Source organism: Papaver somniferum, chromosome 2 (assembly GCF_003573695.1).
Source record: "Papaver somniferum cultivar HN1 chromosome 2, ASM357369v1, whole genome shotgun sequence".
In the NCBI taxonomy this organism is placed as follows: domain Eukaryota; kingdom Viridiplantae; phylum Streptophyta; class Magnoliopsida; order Ranunculales; family Papaveraceae; genus Papaver; species Papaver somniferum.
The window spans coordinates 36288638-36313615 of NC_039359.1; the positions used below are offsets into that span (position 1 = coordinate 36288638).

At 39.3% G+C, this 24978-nt stretch overlaps 1 protein-coding gene across 5 annotated transcripts; it reads right to left on the minus strand.

The window, feature by feature from the left end:
- Window positions 1-16457: 16457 nt before the first annotated feature.
- Window positions 16458-24973, minus strand: LOC113347374 (RNA-binding KH domain-containing protein RCF3-like). Of its 5 annotated transcripts, none has more exons than XR_003358933.1 (11): window positions 24849-24973; window positions 23596-24699; window positions 22843-23298; window positions 22454-22705; window positions 21531-21884; window positions 21161-21243; window positions 20946-21057; window positions 20705-20865; window positions 20208-20328; window positions 18971-19024; window positions 16458-16891 (listed from the first exon to the last, which is right to left on the minus strand). XR_003358933.1 is itself a non-coding variant. In XM_026591020.1 (9 exons), exons 2-8 carry the CDS (start codon window positions 24670-24672, stop codon window positions 20722-20724), a joined length of 2478 nt encoding a protein of 825 aa, XP_026446805.1. In that variant the 5' UTR covers window positions 24673-24699; window positions 24849-24973; the 3' UTR covers window positions 19909-20328; window positions 20705-20721. The 5 variants fall into 5 exon arrangements, 1 of the variants encoding a protein (XP_026446805.1); XR_003358935.1 differs by having other exon boundaries at window positions 16478-16894; XR_003358936.1 differs by lacking the exon at window positions 18971-19024 and having other exon boundaries at window positions 16479-16891.
- Window positions 24974-24978: the final 5 nt, after the last annotated feature.

Sequence of the window (24978 nt, forward strand, 5' to 3'; positions counted from 1 at the left end):
TCGACCCAAGTGTTTTGATTAACGTACAAGTACAATTACTTTATTATAAGTAAACAGTAATTATAATGCGGAAAGTAAAGTAAAGGCACACAATAATATTTTGTTAACGAGGAAACCGCAAATGCAGAAAAACCCCTGGACCTAGTCCAGTTTTGATTACTCTCAGAATTAAGTCGTCATACAAGACCACTACCAACTTCGTATAGTTGAAACCAAGTAATCTACCCCTAGTTACCTAGTTTCCTCATTATCCCTGTGCATACAACCAATCTGGAAAATGTACGTGAATCCTAAGATAAAGTCCATTCTTAAGTTGCTTCACCAATCATGAAGAATTGTTTCACTCAACTCCTTTGGATCATTTTTTGAAACAGCAAAGCTATAAACGGTATTCGGTAACTTCTCTCCCAATCTCAAGAAGTAAATCAGAGATTTATGTTGACTCAAACAAAAGCTCTTCCATTTAATCTAATAAACTCATTTGTTTGGTTAGATCAACCAGGATTTAGATTATCAAGATAACCAGATCTAGGTCTATAAACTATCAGATTCGGATACTGAAGAATACCACCAAATGATAATTTGCAGATCTAGTACAACTAGCAATAAGATATCTATCAAGATTAAAAAAGCGGTAAGTCGTATCCCATCCGATCAATTATATGCACGATGTAAATCACAAATATAGGAAACCAACAAGAAATCTTCTTGTCTTCAAATCTTCAATGTATCTGCACAAATAAACTTAATTCCACTTATGGTCGTTCACATATAGAATACAATATGTTAACAATGGATGATCACAAGTCTATAGTCATATGTAAAGACAGATATGTAACCACCGTTAATCCCATGATCTAGTTTGAGTGACCTTATGTCAGAAGAGAAGGATCTCAAGAATAATCAAACTAGGTGAAATAAAGGTTTAACAGTCAATCAAATCAATAATCAAAACTGTTAGAGCATTGCTCGGTTGAACCCACCAAGCGTTGGTATGTCAAGTTTGGTTGTCATATTTTAGTGAATCAAAACTCATGTTAAGAGTCGCTTGATTATGTACTAGAGTTAAACTTCGTATAGGTCAGCTTGAAAGCATTAGGATATGAGACATTACAAGTATTGCGAAGTCTTGAAGATGTGAAGAAGCAAGGAGATACAACGACAACAATCATCCTTCCACTTGAGGTTAGTGATATTTGACTTGAACTGTTTCATTCCCTAACGTATCTTTCAAGTCGTGCAAATTGAAAACATAACTGCAAAGCATATATGAACTCGAGATAGACATAGTATTAAGGAATACAATACGAGGTTTATTGCTTAACCATTAAACTTTGTAGATAAGACATCACCATAATCATTTGAATGATATTGTGATTATGTATGGGTATAAGGTGAGGATTTCAGCCTAGGGGACAATGTTTACATATGTTCTAACGAAGTAAGTTCATAAACTTGTTTGTGGATCGAAAAAGAAATTGCCAAGAGTTATTGGTTTTGTTATTCATTGCATATCTTATGAACAACCAATATGTGTGATAGAGTATAACCGCTCACAACTTGTTGTGTTCTTGGTAGAACTATTTACAAAGTTCTGACTTTTGTATTGGTATAACTTTTATTATTAAAACCAATCTTAAGTAATCACCTGTGGTATGATCGGATTATGTCTGCCTTGGGGATAGGGAACCGATCCTAGTAAGGGAAAGGGAACTGATCCTTGTAAGGGAAAGGAAAACCAATCCTAGTAAGGGAAAGGGAACCGATCCTTGTAAGGGGTGCACTACATCAAGGGGAACCGATCCTTGTATGGGGTGCAGCAAGGTTTATAGAAGAAAGGGGAACCGATCCTATGGACATATGCAACACATATAAGTTAGATACAATATATATATGGGGAACCGATCCTAGTACCTAGTCAACCTAATCTTTGGGAAGCTAGTGTGACTATGCGTAGTACTCACATGGAGGTGGAACCGAAACTTGTTTTGGTAGAACCGTAAACCCATGATTGTGATTGAATGTTGGTTTGATCAATCACATAGTTCTTGAAATTCAGATGAACCAATTCTAAACTTGTTTGGAAGTGTGGCAAATCGGTTTCAAGGTTGTAAGTGTGAAAGAGAACTTACAAAGTAAAGATGTAGACAAACTTTGAACACGTGCTGTGAATGTTTATTTCTATAATTGTTCAAAGATATTCCTTAACGGCTAAGGGAAGAGAATCCCAGGATCGAAACATAAGGAAGTTAAGAATCTTTTAATTAAGGTTATTAATTTCACTTTGTAGGGAAATTATAGAATTAGTAATGTGCATTTACTAATTAGATTTTCCGAGAGATTTCGATTGTTATTTTTGGACAGAGAATTTCCAGGAATTATGGAAACCGAATTTGTGCTTTAATGAATATCTTGAGAACATTTTTTATTTTGGAAATTCCTTGGTGTCCAAACTTCATTGTCTATAAATACACGAAGTTTTCCTTTCTAGCAAACTAATCCTTCGTAACAATAGACTTCCTCTTTTGTCTTTGTTACTGGTGTAGCCGTCTGTCGGAGAAGAGAGTAATCTAATTAGGTGAAATCTCTTACGGCCGCTCGTTTTAAAGTCTTCTTTGGGATTGAGAAGCTCTAGCGCGACCCGTTGGTGGAAACTAGATAATTACAGTTTATCTTTGTTTTCGATTGATTTGATTGACTAACGGTGGTTGAAATCTGATTGCACCTAGTTTTTTTATTCTTGAGAATCTTCTCTTATGATATAAGATCCACTCAAACTAGTTCAGAGTTTGGACAAGGATCTTTAGACTGTTGTTAGTTCTAAATACGATCTTGTGATAATCCATTATTAACAGACTCCGTTCTGTGCGTGATTGATCACTAGAGATTCAAGTGATTGTGTGCAGGTTTTTATTGAAGATTTAAGAATATTTGAAGACAAAGAAGATATTGAAGATCTGACTTGGGTTTTATAATCTTTGGTGTGCGCAATAATTGTTTGGGTAAAATAGGATCCAATTAATAATCGGTTTATCCTTGTGGTAGATTGGATTGATTAATTGAGTAGATCGGCATCAACACGGTTCTTCGGAATAAAGGTGTTGTTGGCTTAATCTTAATCGATTACCTTTGGGTGATTGAACATAAGATAGATCTGGACCCGTCGAAGGAGTTTATGTTAAGATAAACGGAAGAGCCTTTATCCGACTCATATCACTTCGTAGTGCCTCTTTATTTTGTTAATCTCTTGGATTAGTCAGCTGCTAGCTTTGAGGGCGCTACAGTTTGCAAGAAATGTAAACTCAGATATTTATAGACCAAGGTTGTTTGGACAACAAGGAAATTTCAAAACCAAAAATATTCTCAAGATATTAACACTAAAGTACCTAGTTTTGGTTTTCCTATTTCCACTTAAATGCTAAACCAACTTTCCGAAATCTCTCATAGAAAACTTCTATTATTAGTGTAGCACATTAACTAATAATAATATTTTCCAGAGGATATGCTTTAATTGCTGGTAATTAAAACATATATTATGAAAATTATAACTAAATGCTTTTCAATATTTCGGTTTGGGATCACCTTGAGTATCAAGGAATATCTTTGAATAATTAATAATACGAGTTATGTACAAGTTCAAATTATGTCAACATCTAGAAGTTTCTCTCAGCAAACCCTAATTTCAAGTTCACACAAAACATAAAAAAATATGTGAATATGGAAACTCGGTTTTGCTCCTTGGGATCGGTTGTACCATGACTCACAATGTAATTTGTGACCGGTTATACCATGCTTCCTATTGATACATGAAAAAATATTACCCCTTTAGCCGGGCTAGTGTTCCCTCAAAGAGGAGGCAAACCCAACATGAGACATGGGGACTTAGAGACTAAAGCCCAAGTCCACTAAGAAAGTGTCTATTAGATGGAAATGACAAAAGAGGAATTAATAGGAAAGAAGGAGGTTTTATTAGAGAAGGAATGACATTAGTAGTAATTAAAGAAGTTTAGGACACATGACATGATGTCATAAAAGGAAGGGGCTTTTGGAAAGTCTATATAAAGAAGGACAAGGTACAATAGAAAGACAACTGTCTCTCTTACTATTTTTGGTAAAGTGAGGTCATTTGGCTAGCTAGGACGGGTAGAACCTCAAACCAAAATTCACCCCTCAACATTTAGCGACCACACCCGGAGACCTCACTATGGACGGGATAGAAGAAATTGACGTAGGAACGGAAGGAGACAGGCGCCCTATCATGATAAGCAGGAGCTTAGACAAAGAAGAGAGGGAAGCGCTAATTGCTCTGCTGAGAGACTACAAGGATGTCTTTGCTTTCGACTATGATGAGATGTCAGGACTCGATAGCGAGCTCGTATCTCACACCCTTGGGGTGTCACCTGAGTTCAAACCAGTAAAGCAAAGGAGTAGGGAGTTCCCCAGACCCACAACCCTTGCAATAAAGAAAGAGGTGGAGCGACTGTTGAAGGCCAAATTCATCAAACCTATCCAACACCCTACCTGGTTATCCAACATTGTGCCTGCGACGAACAAAAATGGAAAGATCAGGTGTTGTGTCGACTATAGATACCTAAACCGAGCATGACCAAAAGACGACTTACCCTTGCCTAATATCGATATGACGCTAGACGCGACGGGAGGCAAGTGGCGATTCTCCTTCATGGATGGCTTCAGCGGGTATAACCAGATAAAAATAGATCCGTAAGACGCGAAGAAGACTGCGTTCCAACCCCGTATTGGAATTTCTACTATGTGGTGATGCCGTTTGGTCTAAACAATGCGGGCGCCGCGTATCAACGCGCTATGACCTGGATATTCTATGATTTGCTGCATCAAACAGTGGAGGTATATGTCGATGACATCATGATCAAAACGCAATCAACCGAAGACCACGTCTCCCACCTAAATACGGCCTTCGAGAGGTGTAGAAAATTCAAGCTTAAAATGAACCCCCTTAAGTGCGCCTTTGGCGTGGAATCAGGAAAATTCTTAGGCTTTGTGGTAACCAACGAAGGAATCCAGGTAGATCCCAGTAAAGTCGAGGCAATCATGACTATGGTTCCCCCAGCAAAAGCAAAGGAATTACAAGCCTTCACTGGGAGGATATCATAGATACGACGCTTCATACCAGGCCTAGTGCAACTAATAACCGGATTCCTCTCCTTACTGAAAAAAGGGGTGGCCTTCGTATGGGGTGAGATGCAGCACACCGCATTCGAAAAATTGAAACAATGCCTTGTCAACCCTAAGGTTCTCAATCCGCCGGTTAAAGGGGTCCCTCTATATCTTTATATGGCGTTTACCAATTCAGCGATATGCACATTCCTTGCACAACACATGGGAAGGGATGAGCTATCGCCTATTTATTACGTCTGCCGGGTACTAAGAGATGCAGAGTTGAGATATCCTCGCGTGGAATAGGCATGCTTAGCCTTTATCTACGCAACACAGAAGCTGTGATCCTACCTCTTAGCACATGAGACCATCGTGGTAGCCGACGTAAACCCCATAGATTATCTGGCATCCAAACCTAACCTGACCGGAAGGACCGCTCGATGGTTGCTACAGTTGTCTGAATTCGAACTTAGATATCAACGACCAAACGCGGTAAGAGGACAAGCAATCGCAGACTTAATGACTATGTTCCCAGGAGAAGGAGACGATGAGGTGTACGGATATCTACCCGGAGAGGTGGAAGTTGCGGATGCTGATAAACCTTGGACCATGTTCTTCGATGGGTCATCATATGGCACCGTCGGAGGAGACGGAGTAGTGTTTCAAGACCCACAAGGCGAGTTACTCTCGTACTCGTTTAAACTGGATTTCCCGTGCAGTAATAACGTCGCCTAATACGAAGCGTTAATCCTAGGACTCTGAATGTCTAAGGAAGTTAACCTTGGGGGCCTGGAAGTCAAAGGAGATTAAAAACTCGTGACAAACCAAGTGAATGGCGATTTTTACGTTAAAGAACCGCACCTAGCACCTTACCGGGCAGAGGCTCAAAGGTTGATGAACCAAACAAGGTCAACACTGGACAATACTGGCAGAGGCGAGAAAAAACACGCAGATGCCTTAGCAACCTTAGCAAGCAAAGTGTAATTAAACGGCAAAGAAGAGGGTACAGTCACAATACGGAGAAAAGAACTACCCAGCACATGGAAATAATATTTGGCATTCGAAGAAGTCGACGATTGGAGGCGAGTATATATTGAAGACCTCACCAGGATGGACGAAGATCAGATAATGCCAACCCAAGCCTTGAAACAGTTTGTGATAATCCAAGGGGAGTTGTACTACAGAGCTGCCAGAGGATCACTCGCGAGATGCGTGAATAAAAGGGAGGAAGAGAAATTACTTCAGGAACTCCACATGGAAACTTGTGGACAAACCGGCGTTGTTCACCTCTACAGAAAACTTCAGAGATTGGGAGTATACTGGTCGAGCATGTTCACACAGGCAGCAACCATCCAAGACAGTTGCGCCGACTGTCAATCTCCACCACAACCCGCAGAAGTTTGTATAGTCGAGGGAGTATATTGGAGACAACCTTACATAGATTTCATCCAACACGGAAGGTCTCCCAGTGAAAGGAAAGCGGCTCTGAAATTCCAGAAGAAATCCGCACGTTTCTTCGTGCATGACAGTATCCTCTACCTCAGAAGCTACATCGGGGCTATATTGTGATGCCTGTCGGACCAAGAAGCAGCAGAGGTAATGACGCGGTCACATGATGTCGAGCATCAGGGGATGCGGAAGTTGTTCCTCCAACTTTACGAAGGTGGATTTTACTGGCCGACCATGGAAAGTGACACCGCGGAACATGTCCGAAAATGTTTAAGTTGCCAAACGCACGAAAATCTGATCCAAGCGCCCCACACGCAGCTACACAGCATAGTGACACCATGGCCGTTTCACAACCGGGGACTTGATCCCATAGGCCCAATCAACCCGACGTCCTCGAAGCGCCATAAATACATAATAACGGCCACCTAGTACGCATCAAAATGGGTATAAGAAACACCTCTCAAAGACTACGCTGGAGAAACTGTGGCCGCATTCATTAAAGAACATATCATTTATAGGTTAGGCGCGCCGATGATAATTAGAGCACATAATGCCAAGTCCTTTATGAACAAGGATGTACTTGACCTGCTCCGCCAATACAACATAACACTTCATACTTCGACCCCTTACTACCCAAAGGGAAATGGGCAAGCTGAGGCGACAAACAAGACGCTCATCCGAATCCTCAGCAGGACAGTGCATGATCACCATAGAGAGTGGCAGGAACAGTTCCCAGTAGCGCTCTGGGCATACAGAATCTCGAAGCGTAGCTCTACCGGAGCGTCACCCTATGTACTAGTCTACAGAGAAGACGCGATATTGCAGGCGGAGATAGCGATTCCATCGGCAAGAGTAGCGATGGCCAGCCACAACACGCCGGATGAGATAAGTCGCTTCGCCCACCTAGATACAATAGAAGAACGGATAACACGAGCGGAACGATTCGCAAAAGCTTACAGAAAGAGCACAGCCAATTATTATAACCAGAGCGTGAAAGAAAGAACCTTCAAGGTGGACGACTTGGTATGAAAAATCGCCCCTCAGGTAAAAATAAATGCTAGCGCCGGTAAGTTTGCTGCAAACTGGGAAGGCCCGTTCAAAATAAGAAAAGTGGCAGAAAGCAGATACTATAAGCTTAGGCGCATGGATGGAACCAAGGTCAAAACACCCATCAACGGTAAATGGTTGAAAAAGTTTCACGCCTGAACCCCTTAATGTATAAATATCTGCTTCAAGCAATAAAAGTAAGTTATCAAGAGTGGTATGAATCTACAAAAAGTCTCGGGTTAGCCAAAGGCGCCTGATCGACTGACAAATCTACAAAAGTTCCCAGGTTAGCCAAAGGCGCCTGATCGACTGATAAATCTAAAAAAGGTCTCTGGTTAGCCAAAGGCACCTAATATACTGACAAATCTACAAAAGGTCTCAGGTTAGCCAAAGGCGCCTGATTGACTGACAAATCTACAAAAGGTCTCAGGTTAGTCAAAGGCGTCTGATTGACTGAAAAATCTACAAAAGGTCTCAGGTTAGCCAAAGGCACCTGATCGACTGACAAATCTACAAAAGGTATCGGGTTAGTCAAAGGCGCCTGATTAACTGACGAATCTACAAAAGTTCTCATGTTAGACAAAGGCGCTCGATCGACTGACAAATATACAAAAGGTCTCAGGTTAGCCAAAGGCGCCTGATTGACTGACGAATCTACAAAGGTATCAGGTTATCCAAAAACGCCTGATCGACTGACATCCAAGAGGAAGATAATCCAAAAAAGAGGGAGAACAGGCGCGTTTCACTAACGCCCACCCCACCCGATACCCTCTAAATAAAAAGAAGGGAGAGTAGGCGTGTTTCACCAATGCCCACCTCGCCCAATACCTATTCAATAAAAGAAGGTGAGAGTAGGCGCGTTTCACTAACGCCCACCCCACCTGACACCCTTTCCATAAAAAGAAGGGGGAGTAGGCGCGTTTCACTGACGCCCATCCCACCCGATACCTATTCAATTAAAGAAGGGGGAAGTAGGCGCGTTTCACTGACGCACATCCTACCCGATACCTATTCAATAAAAGAAGGGGGGAGTAGGCGCGTTTCACCAACGTCCACCCCACCTGGAGGGAGTAGGCGCGTCTCACTGACGCCCATCCCACCCGATACTTATTCAATAAAAGAAGGGGGAGGAGGCGCATTTCACTAACACCCGCCCCACCCGATACCCTCTAAATATAAAGAAGGGGGAGTAGGCGTGTTTCACCGACGCCCACCCTACCTGATACCTATTCAATAAAAGAAGGGGGAGTAGGCGCGTTTCACTAACGCTCACCCCACTTGACACCCTTTCCATAAAAAGAAGGGGTAATTAGGCGCATTTCACTGACGCCCGTCCCACCCGATACCTATTCAATAAAAGAATGGGGGGTCGGCGCGTTTTACCAACGCCTACCCCACCCCAACACCCTCTAAATACAAAGAAGGGGGAGTAGGCGTGTTTCACCAATGCCCACCCCACCTGATACCTATTCAATAAAATAAGGGGAGAGTAGGCGCGTTTCACTAACGCTCACCCCACCTGACACTCTTTCCATAAAAAGAAGGGGGAGTAGGCGTGTTTCACTGACGCCCATTCCACCCGATACCTATTCAATAAAAGAAGTAGGGAGTAGGCGCGTTTTACCAACGCCCACCATACCCCAACACCCTCTCAATAAATAAAAAGAGGGAAGGGAAGGCGCGTTTTACTAGGGAATTTATCCCCTTTTATCAGTGGTATCCCCCTCATAAAAGAGGGAGGGAGTATGCATACCCCTCTCACAAAAGAGAGAGAGAGAGAGACGAGAAGAGGGAGTAAGCGCATTCAAAAAAGAGGGAAGAGGAAGAAAACAACACCCACAACTTAAAAAGCCAAAACTATTCATACTGATTCAGAAAAAATATAAAAGGGAAACCAAGCGTCAAAACGAAAAAGACAACCCTGCAGAGGGACACACAACCTAATCAGCCATTAACGCCCGGCAACGAGCAATATCTGCATCCAAAGCTTCCACCATCAAACGTCCGCCATCACACTGGGCAGTAGCCAAACGAATATCCTGATCAGCTTCATGCACTAAATGATGGATGTCTTGAATAACTTCACCCTCAGCTTCGGCTTCATGAGCAAGCAAAAGAGTATCCTCATGGTCATCGAACTCTTTACGAGATTTATCCTGACGAATTAACCTAAGCGTCCACAACAAACTCGCTTCTTCTTTTAAGACCAAAAAGCGCGCCAACTCATCCTCAAGATAGGGGTGAGGTACGAGCGTAGACGCCGCCGCCAAGGTTAGTGTATGCCCAAGGAGCGGTAAGGCTATCTGATCGGAAATCTAGAGATGACAATCGGAAATGGCATGATCTATAGTAGCCATCAGCATCACAGAATCTGCGAATAATTGATTGGCCGCGTCACGAGCGGTAGAAGCCTCGTCCAGCGCTCGCTGGATCTCTAGTGGCACACGACCTGATGGTTTAGTTTGCCGAGCAGTTTGGTACACCTCATACTGTAACCTAAATTTTTCGCGTTTGGCATCTATATTTACCTTCATATGCTTTCGAAGTTCCTCGATTTCGGACTTCACAAGCAGAAGTCGCTTCAATTCACAATGTCTGAATCTCGCCGAAACCAACATGGGAACAGGCTCCAAAGATAACACATATCCGTGAAGAGAGTTATCCATACAGGCAATATAATTGACCAAGAGAAGGAGAAAATGAAATTAAAAAGAAACTAGTAAGCATACTAGGAAGAAGAACTGTATATAAAGGTAAAGGGCGTGATTCTCGATGCAGTTACCGTCCATACCCCTCCTTTTTTCATTACACGTGGAGATACGTGTCGATTCACATTGATAATGAAGTACAGGATACGATGCTCCCCAGAAAGCTCTAGGGTACCTCCTAGAGGCAAGTCAAACTTGGAACGAGTCCTGGGGACTCAGAGATCAAAGACTAGCAGGGAAATATCCATGACACAAAAAGGGTAAGGAAAGTAGCAACAGAGAAGAGAAGCATAGAAACGAGCAATAAATAAGACTAACATCAAAGAGAAATCCACAAGAGACAGAGTCCCAAAAAAAGTGCACGAAAGGAAAAAGCTAGCAAAATAAGCCGCCTCAAAACGACATGAAACATTAACCGACTATCAGCTCGCGACAATGGGCAATGTCCATATCCACGGATTTCGTCATTAAACGCCCCTCGTCATACTGAATGACGGCCTGAGATAATTCCCAGTTAGCCTCGCTTATCAACCTGTGGATATCCCGCATAAATTTTCCCTTACCTCTCGCATTACGAGCGAGCGCAAGAGTGCCTTCATGTTCATCACACTCCCTACGTGCTTTGTATAAGCGAGTCCTCCTAAGAACCCACAGCGCCTTCACCTCTGCTCTTAACTCTAGTAAACGCGCGAGCTCATCTTTGGGATACAACAAGTTTACAAGCGTTGAGATAGCCGCTAAGGACAGAGTGTACCCCAGGAGCCGCGGAGTCACTTGGTCAGGGGTACACGAACGACAATCAGCGATGGCATGATTTTTAGTTGCTGTCATTAGTGAGGACTCCATGAGAAGCGAATTAGCAGCGTACCGAGCTGTGACGTCGTCATCTAGAGCGTTCTGAATGGTAGATGTCACGTGTCCGACCCTCTGAGCCGCCTGATGCACTTCATGACATTCCGCGAACTGGGCACGCATGAGACCCTCTTTGCCAATCTGTGTTCGCGAAGCGCCTCAACTTCGCCCTTCACTAACAACACGCGCTCCAGTTCCTCCTTCTTGAACATTGAGACCAGTGCAGGAATAGGCGATAAGGTTAAAACGTACCCATGAAGGGAATGAGCCATTGAAGTAAAGTACCCTACGGGTAGAAGCAAAAATGTAAAACGAGGTGTTTGAGGGAGATGATCGAATAGAAAGAACAATATCTATATATAGAGGAAGTGTCATCATAAATGACATCGCGACCGTCCCGCTACTCGCGACGTGTGGTGATCGAGAATGAATGATGATTTGACTATCGGGTCATTTAACAATTGACCCAATAGTCAGGGGACTAATGTTGATACATGAAAAAATATTACCCCTTCAGTCGAGCTAGTGTGCCCTCAAAGGGAAGGCAAACCCAACACGAGACATGGGGACTTAGGGACTAAATCCCAAGTCCACTAAGAAAGTGTCTATTAGATGGAAAGGACAAGGGAGGAATTAATAGGAAAGAAGGAGGTTTTATTAGAGAAGGAATGGCATTAGTAGTAATTAAAGAATTTTAGGACACATGACATGATGTCATAGAAGGAATGGGCTTTTGGAAAGTATATATAGAGACAACTCTCTCTCTTATTATTCTTGGTAAATTGAGGTCATTTGGCTAGCTAGGACGGGTAGAACCTCAAACCTAAATTCACCCCTCAACACTTCCCAAACTAGGTTCTGACTGGTTACACCATGCTTCCCAGAGTAGGTTGTGATCCATGCTTCCCGAAGGTAGGTTGTGATCGGTTACACCTTACTTACCGAGTTAGCTTGTGATCGGTTACACCTTGCTTCCAAACGTAGCTTCTGACCGATTACAACTAACTTCCCAATGTAGCTTGTGACTGGTTACACCTTGCTCCACAAAGTAGCTTGTGACCAATTACAACATGCTACATATTATAGGCCATGACTGGTTATACCTCAATTCTCAACATAAGTTAAGATAGGTTCTACCTAGTCATCTTGTATTGGTCATCCACAAGATATTCAATAAAGAACTGGACTAATCATGATTTCCTTTCGATTACAGAACAAGTTAGTATATGTATTTCCTTTAAACAAATATTATAAAACATTGTTTCCTAGGATGAAATCAACACCAATAATTTACAATAATCAAGTAACTAAATACAAAGATTATGTCAATGTCGTATTTACGAAGTCCCAAAAGATAAGCGTTTATATTTCGTAATTAAATAGATTCCTTGATACTTTGATGATAATGATATGACCAAGTCTAATCACCAGAGTATTATATATCTACAACTTCCCATGTTATGTTTTCAATATAATATGACTTGAAAGATACGTTAAGAATGAAAACAAATCAAGTCAGTATTACTAACCTCAAGTGGAAGGATGATGTCCTCGTTGCAGTCGTTAATTCTTCTCATTCCTCAGGTCTTCAGAGTAATACTTGTACGTCTCAACATTCCTATACTTTCTAGTCTAACCAAAACGAAGTTGACTCTATTATTTAATCAAGTAACTATATATGATTTTTGATACTAAAATATGACAACCAAACTTGACATACCAATGCTTGGTGAGTTCAACCGAGCTATGCTCTAACACAAGGAATATCTTTGGACAATAAAAGATAAGAATTATACTCATGTACAAATTATGTCGACATCTGGAACTTTCCTATTTAGCAAACCCCGATTCCAAACTCACACAAAACTATAAAGTAATACGAAGAATCGGTTTTGCTCTTGGGACCATTTCTACCTTGACTCCTAACATAGGTTAAGATCAGTTCTACTAAGTCTCCAAATATAGGTCGGTTATACAATGACTCCAAAAGATAGGTAGGATTGGTTCTACCAAGGATCCCAATATAGTAAGGATTGGTTCTACTAAGACTCCCAACAATAGCCACGATCGGTTCTACCATTTATCCCAAAATAGGTAAGTATCGGTTCTACCAAGGTTACCAACATAAGTCAAGATCGGTTCTACCACATATCCCATACTAGGTAAAGATAAGTTTTACCATATCTCTCAATATAATTCAAGATCAGTTCTACCAAAGTTCTTACCTAGGTTCGGATTGGTCATCCAATAGATCTTCAATGAAACCCGGACCAAAACGCATATTGATTTCCCTTCGGTTACGAAACAAGTTTCGTATATGTACTTCCTTTAAACATATGTAATCAAACGTAGTTTCCTAGGATGAAATCACACATATATCCAATACACAATCAAGTAACGAGTTACATAGATTATGTCGATGGCACATTTACGAAGTTCAAAAATAAACGTTATACTTCATAATCAAATATTCTTCCTTGACATTTTGATCATACTAAATGACCAAGTCTAATACTAGAGTATTAAATATAACCTCGCATGTTATGTTTTCAGTCTTAAATGACTTGAAAGCAACAATAGGAATGGAAACAAGTCAAGCCAGTATCATTATACCTCAAGTGGAATGATGATATCTTCATTGTATTCGATACGTCTTCACAATCTTCAGGTGTTCAAGGTAATACTTGTATGTCTCAACATTCCTAGACTTTCTAGTCTAACCTAAACGAAGTTGGTCTCCACTACATTTAATCAAGCGAGTCTAATTGAGTTTTGATACTAAAATATGACAACCAAACTTGGCATACCAACGGTTGGCGGGTTCAACTGAGCAATACTATAACACTGTGTCTGTAATAGGTTGATACAAAGTGATTGTGGCGTAATCGATAACCTCTTCATTTTAGCCTCAATTCAGGCAGTTGCGACTTTGAATGCACACAACTAAATTTAGCAATTTGAAGTTATGTTCGAAAGTAATCTAGTTATGTTAATTGCTTGATGCTTAATTTTTTTCAAACACTTCTAATTATGGAAAGAACCCAAATGCAGGGAAAGTTCTAACCAAATAAAAAACCTTTTGTATTTGACGGAAGAAGTTAAACTAGCAACATTGAGAATTTATTGGGTTGAAATAAATTATTGCTTATGTATAAAGAAACCTAGCCTCCATATTAATTACTATATGTTGGAGATATCCTACAATGCATGATATTAATCCCTTACATGTTGTGTATCTTGTTACAAAGTTTTTACCAACACCGAAGGTTCTTTTAGAACTAAGTTGAGCCTTTGAGAGACTTCACTTATAGTTTCGTGAAGCGCAGGTAGAACTATCTTCCTTTGATAGCTTCGAAACTTGTATCTTGATTTGATATGTTATATAATTCTTGTTTATTCTACAGGTTATTCTCTGTTGCTATATGGTCATTCAAGATTTATTGGTTTTCCGCACTATATTGGTTTATCCTTTTTAGCGGAAGTACAAGCAAATTGTATATATGTTAATCATCTTTGTGATTCAAGAATCTCAATTAGAGATTATCCAAGGATATTCCTTGTTTTCTTTTAAAATTCATTAAAATCTCAAGATGAAATTGTCTATTAATTTCGAAAAGCAAAAGGTTGTGGTGCGCTAGGTACCCTCCTTTTTACAAATTGCTATCGCTCACTGAAGATTTCCTCAAGGTTCGGGTGAGGATGAAAAGCGCGTTACTAATAATTTAGCGTTATTATTATTTATTACATTCATTTTATTTTTTGAAAATTCAATTAGGTAATGGTAATCAATGTACGGTTTAGGTAACAAACTCCCGCCTAGAAGAATGTTGGTCCAACAATAAGTTCTTGACAAAATCTAGGTACCAAACTTCAAAAAGAAACCCAATTTTTTTTGATAATTCAAAGTTGGATTTCATATAAGAGGGTATACGGTGTCGATACTCATCTTTGTTGGTGCAAGAAAAATGAGAAATAAAATAAAGCCAAAATCTAAATCTAAACCAAGATCATATTTTTACATCGAATTTAGTTTTCGGTCATATCAATTATGACATGAATAATGGCTCAATCTTAAATTAAAAATCGATACAGATCGTTATGTAACAATTTGTTTGTTTCTTCCACTACACATTTTGGTTGTTCATTATTTATCACTATGTAGTGGTGGGACTCTAGATAGTGGGTAATCACTATCTCGATAGTGAAAATAAAAAGGTACTTTCTTTTCACTTTATCCTTAATACTACTAATTTCTCTTATAAAAATTCTTGTTTATTCTTTTACAAATGTACAATTTCCTTGCTTCTTGTCCTTTACAAAAACTTTCGAGTTCTCCCCATGGTCGTCTTTCTCATCATAAATAAGCTCAAAATCTCAATTAGAATAAATGCTTCATTCAAATCTTGATGGATTAATCTCTTATTTTCTAAAAACACTGTAATAACATAGAGTTTTTTCATAGGTTCAGTAATTTTGTTCAGTTACGAGAAAGAGATCTTGATTTCAAATAGTTAATACTTGATGTTGTGGTCTTTTTCCAATATGATAATTTTTATTGTAATATAATTTTTGCCCATAAATTATAGCATCAAACTAATAATGGGAATTTTATGCAGGAACTGATCAACTACCACGATCGTATCAATGTTACAACCTCTGGGAATAACCACGATTCTAATGGTGAAACACGAGGCATACTTATAGAGGTCATAACAATAGCAAATATAATATAGATAAAAATCTACTTATAACAGATATACATTAGATAAAAGTATGCTTGGAGTCTGACTCACAAAACATTGTAATTGCAGCATGTGATCAACTAAATGGAGCCCGACTCACAAAACATTGTAACTGCAACATATGATCAACTAAATCAGAGACATACTGATAGTCGATTCTACATCGTACAATCCACCGCATCGATAAAGAGGCCAACTAGTCGGATGCACTAGCAAATCTAACTTTAGAGAGAAGTTGACAGAGATCTTTTGAAACCACTTTTCAGGATACAGGAAGCAATCTTTAAGATAATATATGTAGTTGATTTTTTAAGATACTATATCTTCCTTCTCAATCACAAAAAAAAGAAAAATTAAGATAATATATACTTGATGACTGAGCTGCTAATAGTTAATTGACTTTTTAAGAATGTGTAATTGATGACTCCATGAGAATAACGTACGGACACGTAAAAAATTGGTCTTTCTGCTAGCGGTATTCATCAGATTTTGAATGAATTTACTGCAAAGGAGGATAACTTAAATTAGCTTGAAAAAATTGCCTAATGTAGTGAATGCTAATGTTCTTACATGAAAGTGAGTAACGGCTAGAATTGGAAAATAGTACCAGTGATTACAAACCGAACTGCTTTCGATAATAACAACTAAAACATATGACTGAACAAAGGTAGACCACTATGTAAGAGCAACAAGCTGTAAAAATAATTAAACTTTTACATTATAGGAGGCAACAACCTAGCTGGCCTAGTCCATAAGACGCTCTGAACTCACCACCAAGCGAATAAGTGATGCAACCCGCGACACAACCTGTTAATATCTTGAGCTAACTTTTGACCAAAAAAAAAAATCTCTAAAAAGCTCATTCTGGCTTCAACAAATTTTTTTGAGGCCCGACTTGCTAAATGAGTTTGTTTCTTTCTTCTCGAGTACTTGATACTTGTCAGTCCTTGTGATTTCCTGCTGAAAGCGTACAGAAGTAGCTAGTTAGGAGTTGATGAAATGATATTTTAAAACAAAAGGACAGTCTGGATCAACGATAAATTCATTATCAGTTTTATTCAGGAATCAATTCCATGTGATCATTTTCATTCACATGCCCCGTCATCCCACAATCGCGTATCCCCTGTGAGTAGTATTCCTGGCCTAACACCACTAATCCATGTAAAAAGCATGACCCTCAGACCAAAAAGGATCTCTTCTGCCTCTCTCAGTTAAGCATTAATCGATTGGTCTCCTATTTAAGCACGGCATTACTTAAAAGCTAGACATTGATTTTGAAGCATACTACTGTTTCAAGAATCTTGTCTTTAGTTTAGATGCAGTTTTGTAAAATCTGCAATTATGACCTCCATCAGAATAAAATCTCAAGTAAAGAATAGTTAGCTGGCTTTGTAACTCTAAACCCCATCTATTACCTGCCCCACCTATATATCGCCCCATGTAATCTCACTACAGCGATCAACCTCCATCTACTATTTCTAAAAATTGATGAAGCATGCTTGGGTAGAGAGTAGAGGCCGATCGAAATAAACGACTTCCAAGAGACATAGTGCCACAAGTAATACATGCATTGTGAACAAAACAAAATACATAGTAAGATGCATTGTGAACAAAACAAAATGAAAAGAGATAAATTTGCAAATTGAATCCAACTAGAAAATAAGAACCAACTCCTAGAAATCCTCCAAGGATTTGATTAAACTGTAGTCTTGATAACAACATCCAACAGCTCGTCTGAAGCAATGATAATCAAAAATGTCACATCCTTATGAAAATATGGCTCCTACGCGCGTACATTTCCAATGACTAACATGGCCCAATACAGCACAATTACAAAATTCATGTTTAGAGCATCTCCCATGGTGTACAAATCACTACAAAAATATGGCAGATACGTTACCAGAATACCTAAAACAGACAAAAATTTTATGTGCTCAATTTAGCCTATTTTTAGGCTAAAATGAAAAAGTGATGTTATATCTTTTTTAAAAACAGAGGCAGTACCACTTTAAGAGATCACACAAGAAAATGAAATTCCTTAATGATTATTTAAGATATTTTCTTATTTGTCATCTATATTTTCGGGAAACTACATTCCATAGGAGATGCTCTTGGAGTTAGGGCAAAAATTATTGTAGTTGTGACTCTCCTACTTGCACTGACTTGGCCATAGCCAATCAACAGAACACCCCTTCAAACTAACGTGAATTAATGCAATATAAGCAGTTATATTTTCTATTCTTATTTATCTGTCTAACGGATATAAGGCTTCTAGAGATATCAGTATGTAATATGGCTCCACTCACTAAAAATATGCCTACTTTAGGTAACCTAGAGAAGGCCTATATTAATCTAGAGCAGTATATCCGAATATAACAAAAGTAGATTTATGAAAGATTCCTAATCCTTCTGTAAAATTCAGGTTCTCAAATTACCACAAGATCGACCTATTGCACCTGCTTAGATGTATATAATGGTGTCATGTACATCTCAGGTATTACTAGCATGTATGAGTGGAACGGCAAAGCAAAAAATGTATAATCAACTAGGAACAGAATCAACAGATAGGTTAAAGATTCCAAGTCCTAAGACTAGTACTGCTTATTCAATTATTCATCCATTGAGGATAATCATACAAAATATTTCTTTAGCTAGCATATTACGCACACGGGTATTCTAATGAGATGGATAATTAGTAAAGAACATTCACAGTGATGACACATGTGGAAGATTATTCCAGTACCACTGATGAAAAACTTATCTCCCAATATCAAAATTGTCAAATGACCCTAGTAAGATTGAGTTTAATATTCATGAACTTTTGATTGGATCGGTGGACCAATGCAACTTGCAAGTGGAAGTGTATAAACATTGAATTTGCGGAATCATACAAGCTATAGGATGATATTTTAAGTTACAGCAATACTGACCATTCATTAAGATACCCTACCAACAAAATCCTCCGAACAGATAGCTGTTTCATTAAAATTAGGTAGTTCAAAGAATATAAAGTTACTTTATCTTTTGAAAACAAACCTGGACATGTACATCTTTGAAGCCATCAAACATCATCATGGAAAGTGATACTATCTGTCATACAAAATGCATTGAAGACAAACAAATCAAGGATAATGCACGTATTACACTATCTAGCAAAAACCAAAGTTGGTCTATATATTGAAGCAGACTAAAAGTTAAGCCACGAAAAAGAACACAACGACAAACATAAATGTGTCAATATTTGTCACAAAAAAAACAACAACAAAAAAACACAACAGACACTTGTTCTGCAGTTCATAACTCTTGTTACTGTGTTACAACCTACATAGTTATAACACCACTACTGGTGGAAATCTGGTGATCGCCTAAACAGCCAGTAAGGTTCCCGCTCAAACTTTACGAGGCAAATTTAATAATAAGCTGTTCCAGTAGTGGTCCGCTTTTATTGAACAAAAACTAGATTAATACTTCCGAAAGGCGAAAGAGGAGTGAAGTTTCAGTGTAATAGGCTGGTACCCATACTAACAATTACGCTTGGATTTGTGTCATTGTAAAGACACATATATCTTCCATAGATATGGGACTGTTTACATATACAAAGAGCACCTACCAGTTACCTAATGGCTAATACCCTAAGTTTAGCTGTAGAGTGGAAGCAATTGGAATATATTCTCCCTGTGGATCCTGAATTGGAGCTGCATTAGGATTAGTTAATGTTGAGCGCCCTTATGAAGACGTAATAATCTTGTAGGATCTCCAATGTGTGTTCCACGTAATATCACACAGAGTATCCTAACAAATGTCGACCTTCAAACTGTGTCGTGTGGCCAGTCATATATGTTACTATGTTAAACAATTGCATCACCAGTATTTTTTATCTGTTAAAAATAGATCATAGAATATCCTATGATATTGAACTTCCTCACAGATAATCTTCCTAACTGAGAAATGTATCAACCCTTTCACAATAAAAATACTAATAAGATCAAAGAGTAGATAATAAAAGCTTGCATAATTCATTAAATAATAGTTTTTGTTCTGACACCTAAATTTACTACATGTGGCCTAATTAACTTGTGTTGAAGACTGGAAACACTATGATCTCTGGCAAGCATAACTTACTTTTGGGTAAAACTACAAAGTGCTACTTTCAGATATACATAGATATGAACCCTTTCTACAGTTCTCATCATCGATACATGAGATACAACTAACTTTGAAATGCCTTCAATTGGAAGTGTATAGCATGGTTTGCATGAACAATCTTGTGTACCTGCAGAAGATTGATATCTCCCCCTTGAAAGCTTCAACTGAGTTTGAGGATGGTCCCAAAACTACAACTTCAAAATTCTCTCATTCCAGGCCACTTGATCTCCAGCAGACGTTTCCAGTTTCTAACAACAAAGATGAGATACCCGGTATTAAATTATTATTTTTCTTATCGCAATTTTGACCGGGAAAAATTTAATATTTCAGAAAGTGAGTCAGCCTTACTTCTCAAAGTAACCAACATATATTAAAGATGTGATAAACAAGTCACTAGCTGAAAAAGACACAGCTGGATAGCCCAAGACTCATTTAGCTGAAGGAGTTCTTTGCGTACCCAACACACAGGTATGAATCATATGATTTTTATATGGAGTATGAGATAGCTAATCATAGAAAGTGGAGTGTCTTGGTTATATAGATTTAGAGTCTAGGTTTACCCAATATTAACCAACAGTGATTCCAGAACATTTCATACAAAAAGATAGACATAACTGTGAGTACCTTTCTGCCATGTACGATCAAGGTGAACCAGACCCGGCCATTACAAATGCCTGAAGAAGGCTTTGTGCAGCATGTGTTTGTTCAGGTGTTCCAGATAAGATAATTGCGGTGTCGGTGGCTCCAGGTCGGGAATCAGTAATGGTAATTTTTGCACCAGAAATCTGAATGTTGGCTTCTAATAATCAGCGGCCAATCATCAAAAAAAAAAAGAATTAATTAAAAAAATGTCTAGAGAAAAAACCTGGCGAATCTGTTTCAAAGAATTTCCATTTTCTCCATATATAGATGGAACAACAGCTCGGGGGACAGAAACTTCTACAGTTGTGCTTGTGATAAAAGCAGGCTGATTCCCACTGCATTCAAAAAAAATCAATCAAATGCGCAACTGGTCACAATTAAGTTGCTTCAGAAGCTACAAAATAGTGTCAGATGACTTATTAAAATAAAGAAACATACCCGCCAAACCCTGCATTTCTTCTATGGGGAGGAACTCCTGCATAGTCTGGGATGCCCAAGGGACCAACACCGTCACGCATTCCCTAGAAGTCATTAACAGCAGTCAATGGGATGGGAAACTGTTATTGTCATTGACTGATACTAAATGTTTGACTATCAATAAACGAGCGATAAGCAACTTGAACAATACGCTGAAGAAGTTCCAATCAGTTCTTGCCACATGCTATGCAATAGCAAAGGCAAAACATGCATTTAAACTATCTAAGTTGTTTTATACATCTGAATATCGCTACCTATATTAATTTCAGATGATCCAAATTATATTAATTTCAGACTATCCAAACAAAAACAAAGGAAATAAATAGCATACCTGATGTTCCCATGGTGCTGGAGGTGGCAGTCTTCCAGAACCAAGATGGGGGTTACCCTGTATGTGACTGTTGTGTGCAAATCGCTCATCGCTGGGACGAACATGCCCATGGGGAGGAGGAGGAAAACCACCGACACCATCAAAATTATGAAATGGTGGCCCTAAATTGGAATACATTCCAGGAGGTGAACGGTCCCTCCTCCCCCCAAATGGAGGATATGGTGCTACTTGATCAGCAAAAGGAGGATGTGGTGGATGGTTAACAGTGGGATACATGTCACGAAAGAAATGATGTTGCAGCCTGCCAGTTATCTGCACTAGAGCTTCTTGCACTGCCTCAAATTCCCCAGACATCTGTTAAAGGACTCAACTGTAAGATGCCTCCCAAGAGTTACAAGACCCACACATTAAACATTAATTGACCACTTCTAAGCAACAAATCTTATGTCAGTATTACTCTACAATTTCGAAATTAGACAGCTTAATGTAGAGCTAGAGTGAGCAGCCAAAGTTAAGCAACAAATCTTATGTCAGTAATACTCAAGAATTTCGAAATTAGACAGCTTAATGTAGAGCTAGAGTGAGCAGCCAAAGTTAAAGTGGGCCTACAGACAGAATTCCTGTGCAACAGGGCATCCCCAAATAATCACCACGGCCTTAAACTACAATTTCCAACAAAGTAGGTTTATGCTGCCCAGTTTTTGATGGGAATAGAAGGTTTAAAGATGTGATTTTCAATGAAAAAGATGCACATGGTGAAGTAATCATCATTGTTCCAATCTAAAATTTCTGCATCCAAGCCCCACCAAAAACGTTGTGCAAATCTTGACTAGTCAATCGTATTTTTTCAACAATTTTGATCCTCGCAATAGAATTACATGCTCAACCATTACCATAATAACAAAGAATTAAAACGAACAAACCTGCACAATTTCATCAATATCAGATGTCCATTTTGGCATCTGGTCTCTTGCTACTATACGAATGTAAGCCCCGGTAAATTTCCTTATTTCAGTGATTATTGAACCACCCTTCCCAAGAATGCAACCAATCTGATTGGACGACACAAGTATCCTAGCTAATACTTTTTCACCGTTATCAGATACCGCCCTTGCTATCCTATTCTGCACACGGAGAACTCCATCTTGTGCAGCAGAAAACCTATCATCTGGATGCTGCATCAGATTTGAGGTATTTCAAAAAAAAAAAAACTTTGCATACAGAATCTTATTAATATAAGGGAAAACACGCTGATTAGTTAAGCAAGAAAAACATGAAAGCATCATATTCAACTCATCGAGTCAAAGCTTACCACTGGGCCAGTAATGAGAATAATACGATCCTCTGAATCTGGAATACTATCCAAGACTTTGATGTCACAGCCGGATTCATGCTGAAGTGCCTTGACTATGGTTCCTCCCTTCCCTATTACACCTCCAACATTCTCGTTGAAGCACAATAGATGGAAGGTGATTGGCTGCACAGTTTCCATTCTGTTTGGTATGACATGTTCATGATACTTTTGTGGTGGATGCTCAAAATCCGTTCGTTCATGAGGTCCAGCAGCATAAGTTGCTCCTTGGCCAGAAAAATGATGATTTGGGGGTGCACGAACGTCAGGCTTAGGAACAGGAGGACCAAAAGAATTATTTGATGATCCGTTATGTTTGCTTGCAGGAAACGTATCACGGTCACGAGGTGGATTATCCAGAAGTTGTTGAGATACAGATTGAAGAGCCTTCCTAACTGCATCTAATCCCCCCGTGAGCTGCACCAATAGAAAATAAGCGTAAACATAACGGATTCATACATACCAATCACATTACCATAAAATATTTAAATGCACAAATAGCTGCTAGAATGGAAAAGTTCGATAACATATGACAGTTCAAGGAGGAGTGATAATTAAAATCACGTGACAGGAAAATAGACGGAACACTACAAAATTGATAGTGCAAAACTGAACGCCGATCTCAAACTAATTCAAAGTTAAGAAAAGTTATATTGCAACCCACAAATATACAGAAACAAATGGAAACCGAGAATAAACCACGCAATGAAATACCTGAACCAGTTCATCAGTTTGTGAAGCACAAAGAGGAAGTTTGTCTCTTGGAAGAATCCTGATCTGTGCCCCACTATCAGAGGCCATTTGCTTGATTACGCTCCCCCCTTTTCCTAGGAGGCAACCAACTTGGGTGGACAGCACAAGTAATCTAACAACGGTTGAAGCTTTCTCTCCTTCATCTCCTTCGAGCTCTCCTTCAACCATCCTTTCAAAAACAAGGAAAAGAGCCCTCTGAACAGCAGAATTTCCTTTTTCGGCTTGTGAATCTTCAGCAGAAGCAGTGCCCTTAGCTTCCTTATCCTCCTTAACTTCATTGAGTTCCGAATGTTCCCTAACATCCTCAACTCCCTTCTCCTTAACTTCATTGGATTCTGAATCTTCCTTAACATCCTCCACTACCTTCTCCTCCTCCTTAGGTTCCTCGGATTTCGAAGCTTCCTTATCATCCTCAACTCCCATCTCCTCCTTAACTTCCTTTGATTTAAAATCATCCTCGACTCCCTTTTCCTCCGTAACTTCCATTGACTGCAAACTTTCCTTGGATTCTTTCTTCACTTCCATATCATCCTCGACTCCCATTTCCACCTTAACTTCCTTGGACTCCTCCTTCACTTCCACATCATCCTCCACCCCCTTTTCCTCCTTAATTTCCATATGAACTGTATCCTTGTTACTCTCAGTCTTTACCTTATCGCTCTCTTTCACATCACCACTCTCATTAACCCCATTATTATTATTCTCGCCATCCTCTTTAATTTGTTCGCCATTCACTTCTACTACTTCTTTCTCAGGACCTACTATAACAATAACTCTCTCATCATCACCAGGAACAGGCTCTTCAACTCTAACTTTAGCACCAGTGACTTGTCGAATTTGTGACACAATGGTACCGCCTTTCCCAATTACACTACCCGATTTCGAAACAGGACATAACACACGGAAAACAGAACTACCAGGTGAGATTTTCAATGGTTGTAATGGTGGATAATATCCTTGTGTCTTTTGCCACTTCCCTTTTCCATTTTGCTCGTTCCGATCATGCGGTCTCTTTGACGGCGTCACGGAGAAAGACATAACAACTAAGAACTAATGTACCAAGTCCTACAATGCGATGATCAAAATACAGAATGTACGAATTAGGGTTTTAGGAATACGTAGATTTTCGATAAAAAAACTGAATGACGATTCAAAGTATAAAATATAGGTTTTAGAATGTGATGAAGTGATGATTTAGAGGAAGTGAAACATACCTTTGCAGAAACAGAGAATTTGTGCTCTTCTTTTTGGGGAAATCAGAGAGAGGATTAGGGTTTTTAGGGAAAGCGTAGAAACATAAACAGAAGAAGAAATTTGAAGGAGTCTAGTGGTAATGGTGTAATT

What these genes read in the sequence shown, in the direction of transcription:
- LOC113347374 (XM_026591020.1), bottom strand. Translation starts at nt 24,672, where the DNA reads ATGTCTTTCTCCGTGACGCCGTCAAAGAGACCGCATGATCGGAACGAG. An exon ending in AAACTGATGAACTGGTTCAG is followed by an intron (nt 23,299 to 23,595) that starts GTATTTCATTGC and finishes CTATTGGTGCAG; the next exon opens with CTCACGGGGGGATTAGATGC. An exon ending in CAGCACCATGGGAACATCAG is followed by an intron (nt 21,244 to 21,530) that starts GTATGCTATTTA and finishes AATGACTTCTAG; the next exon opens with GGAATGCGTGACGGTGTTGG.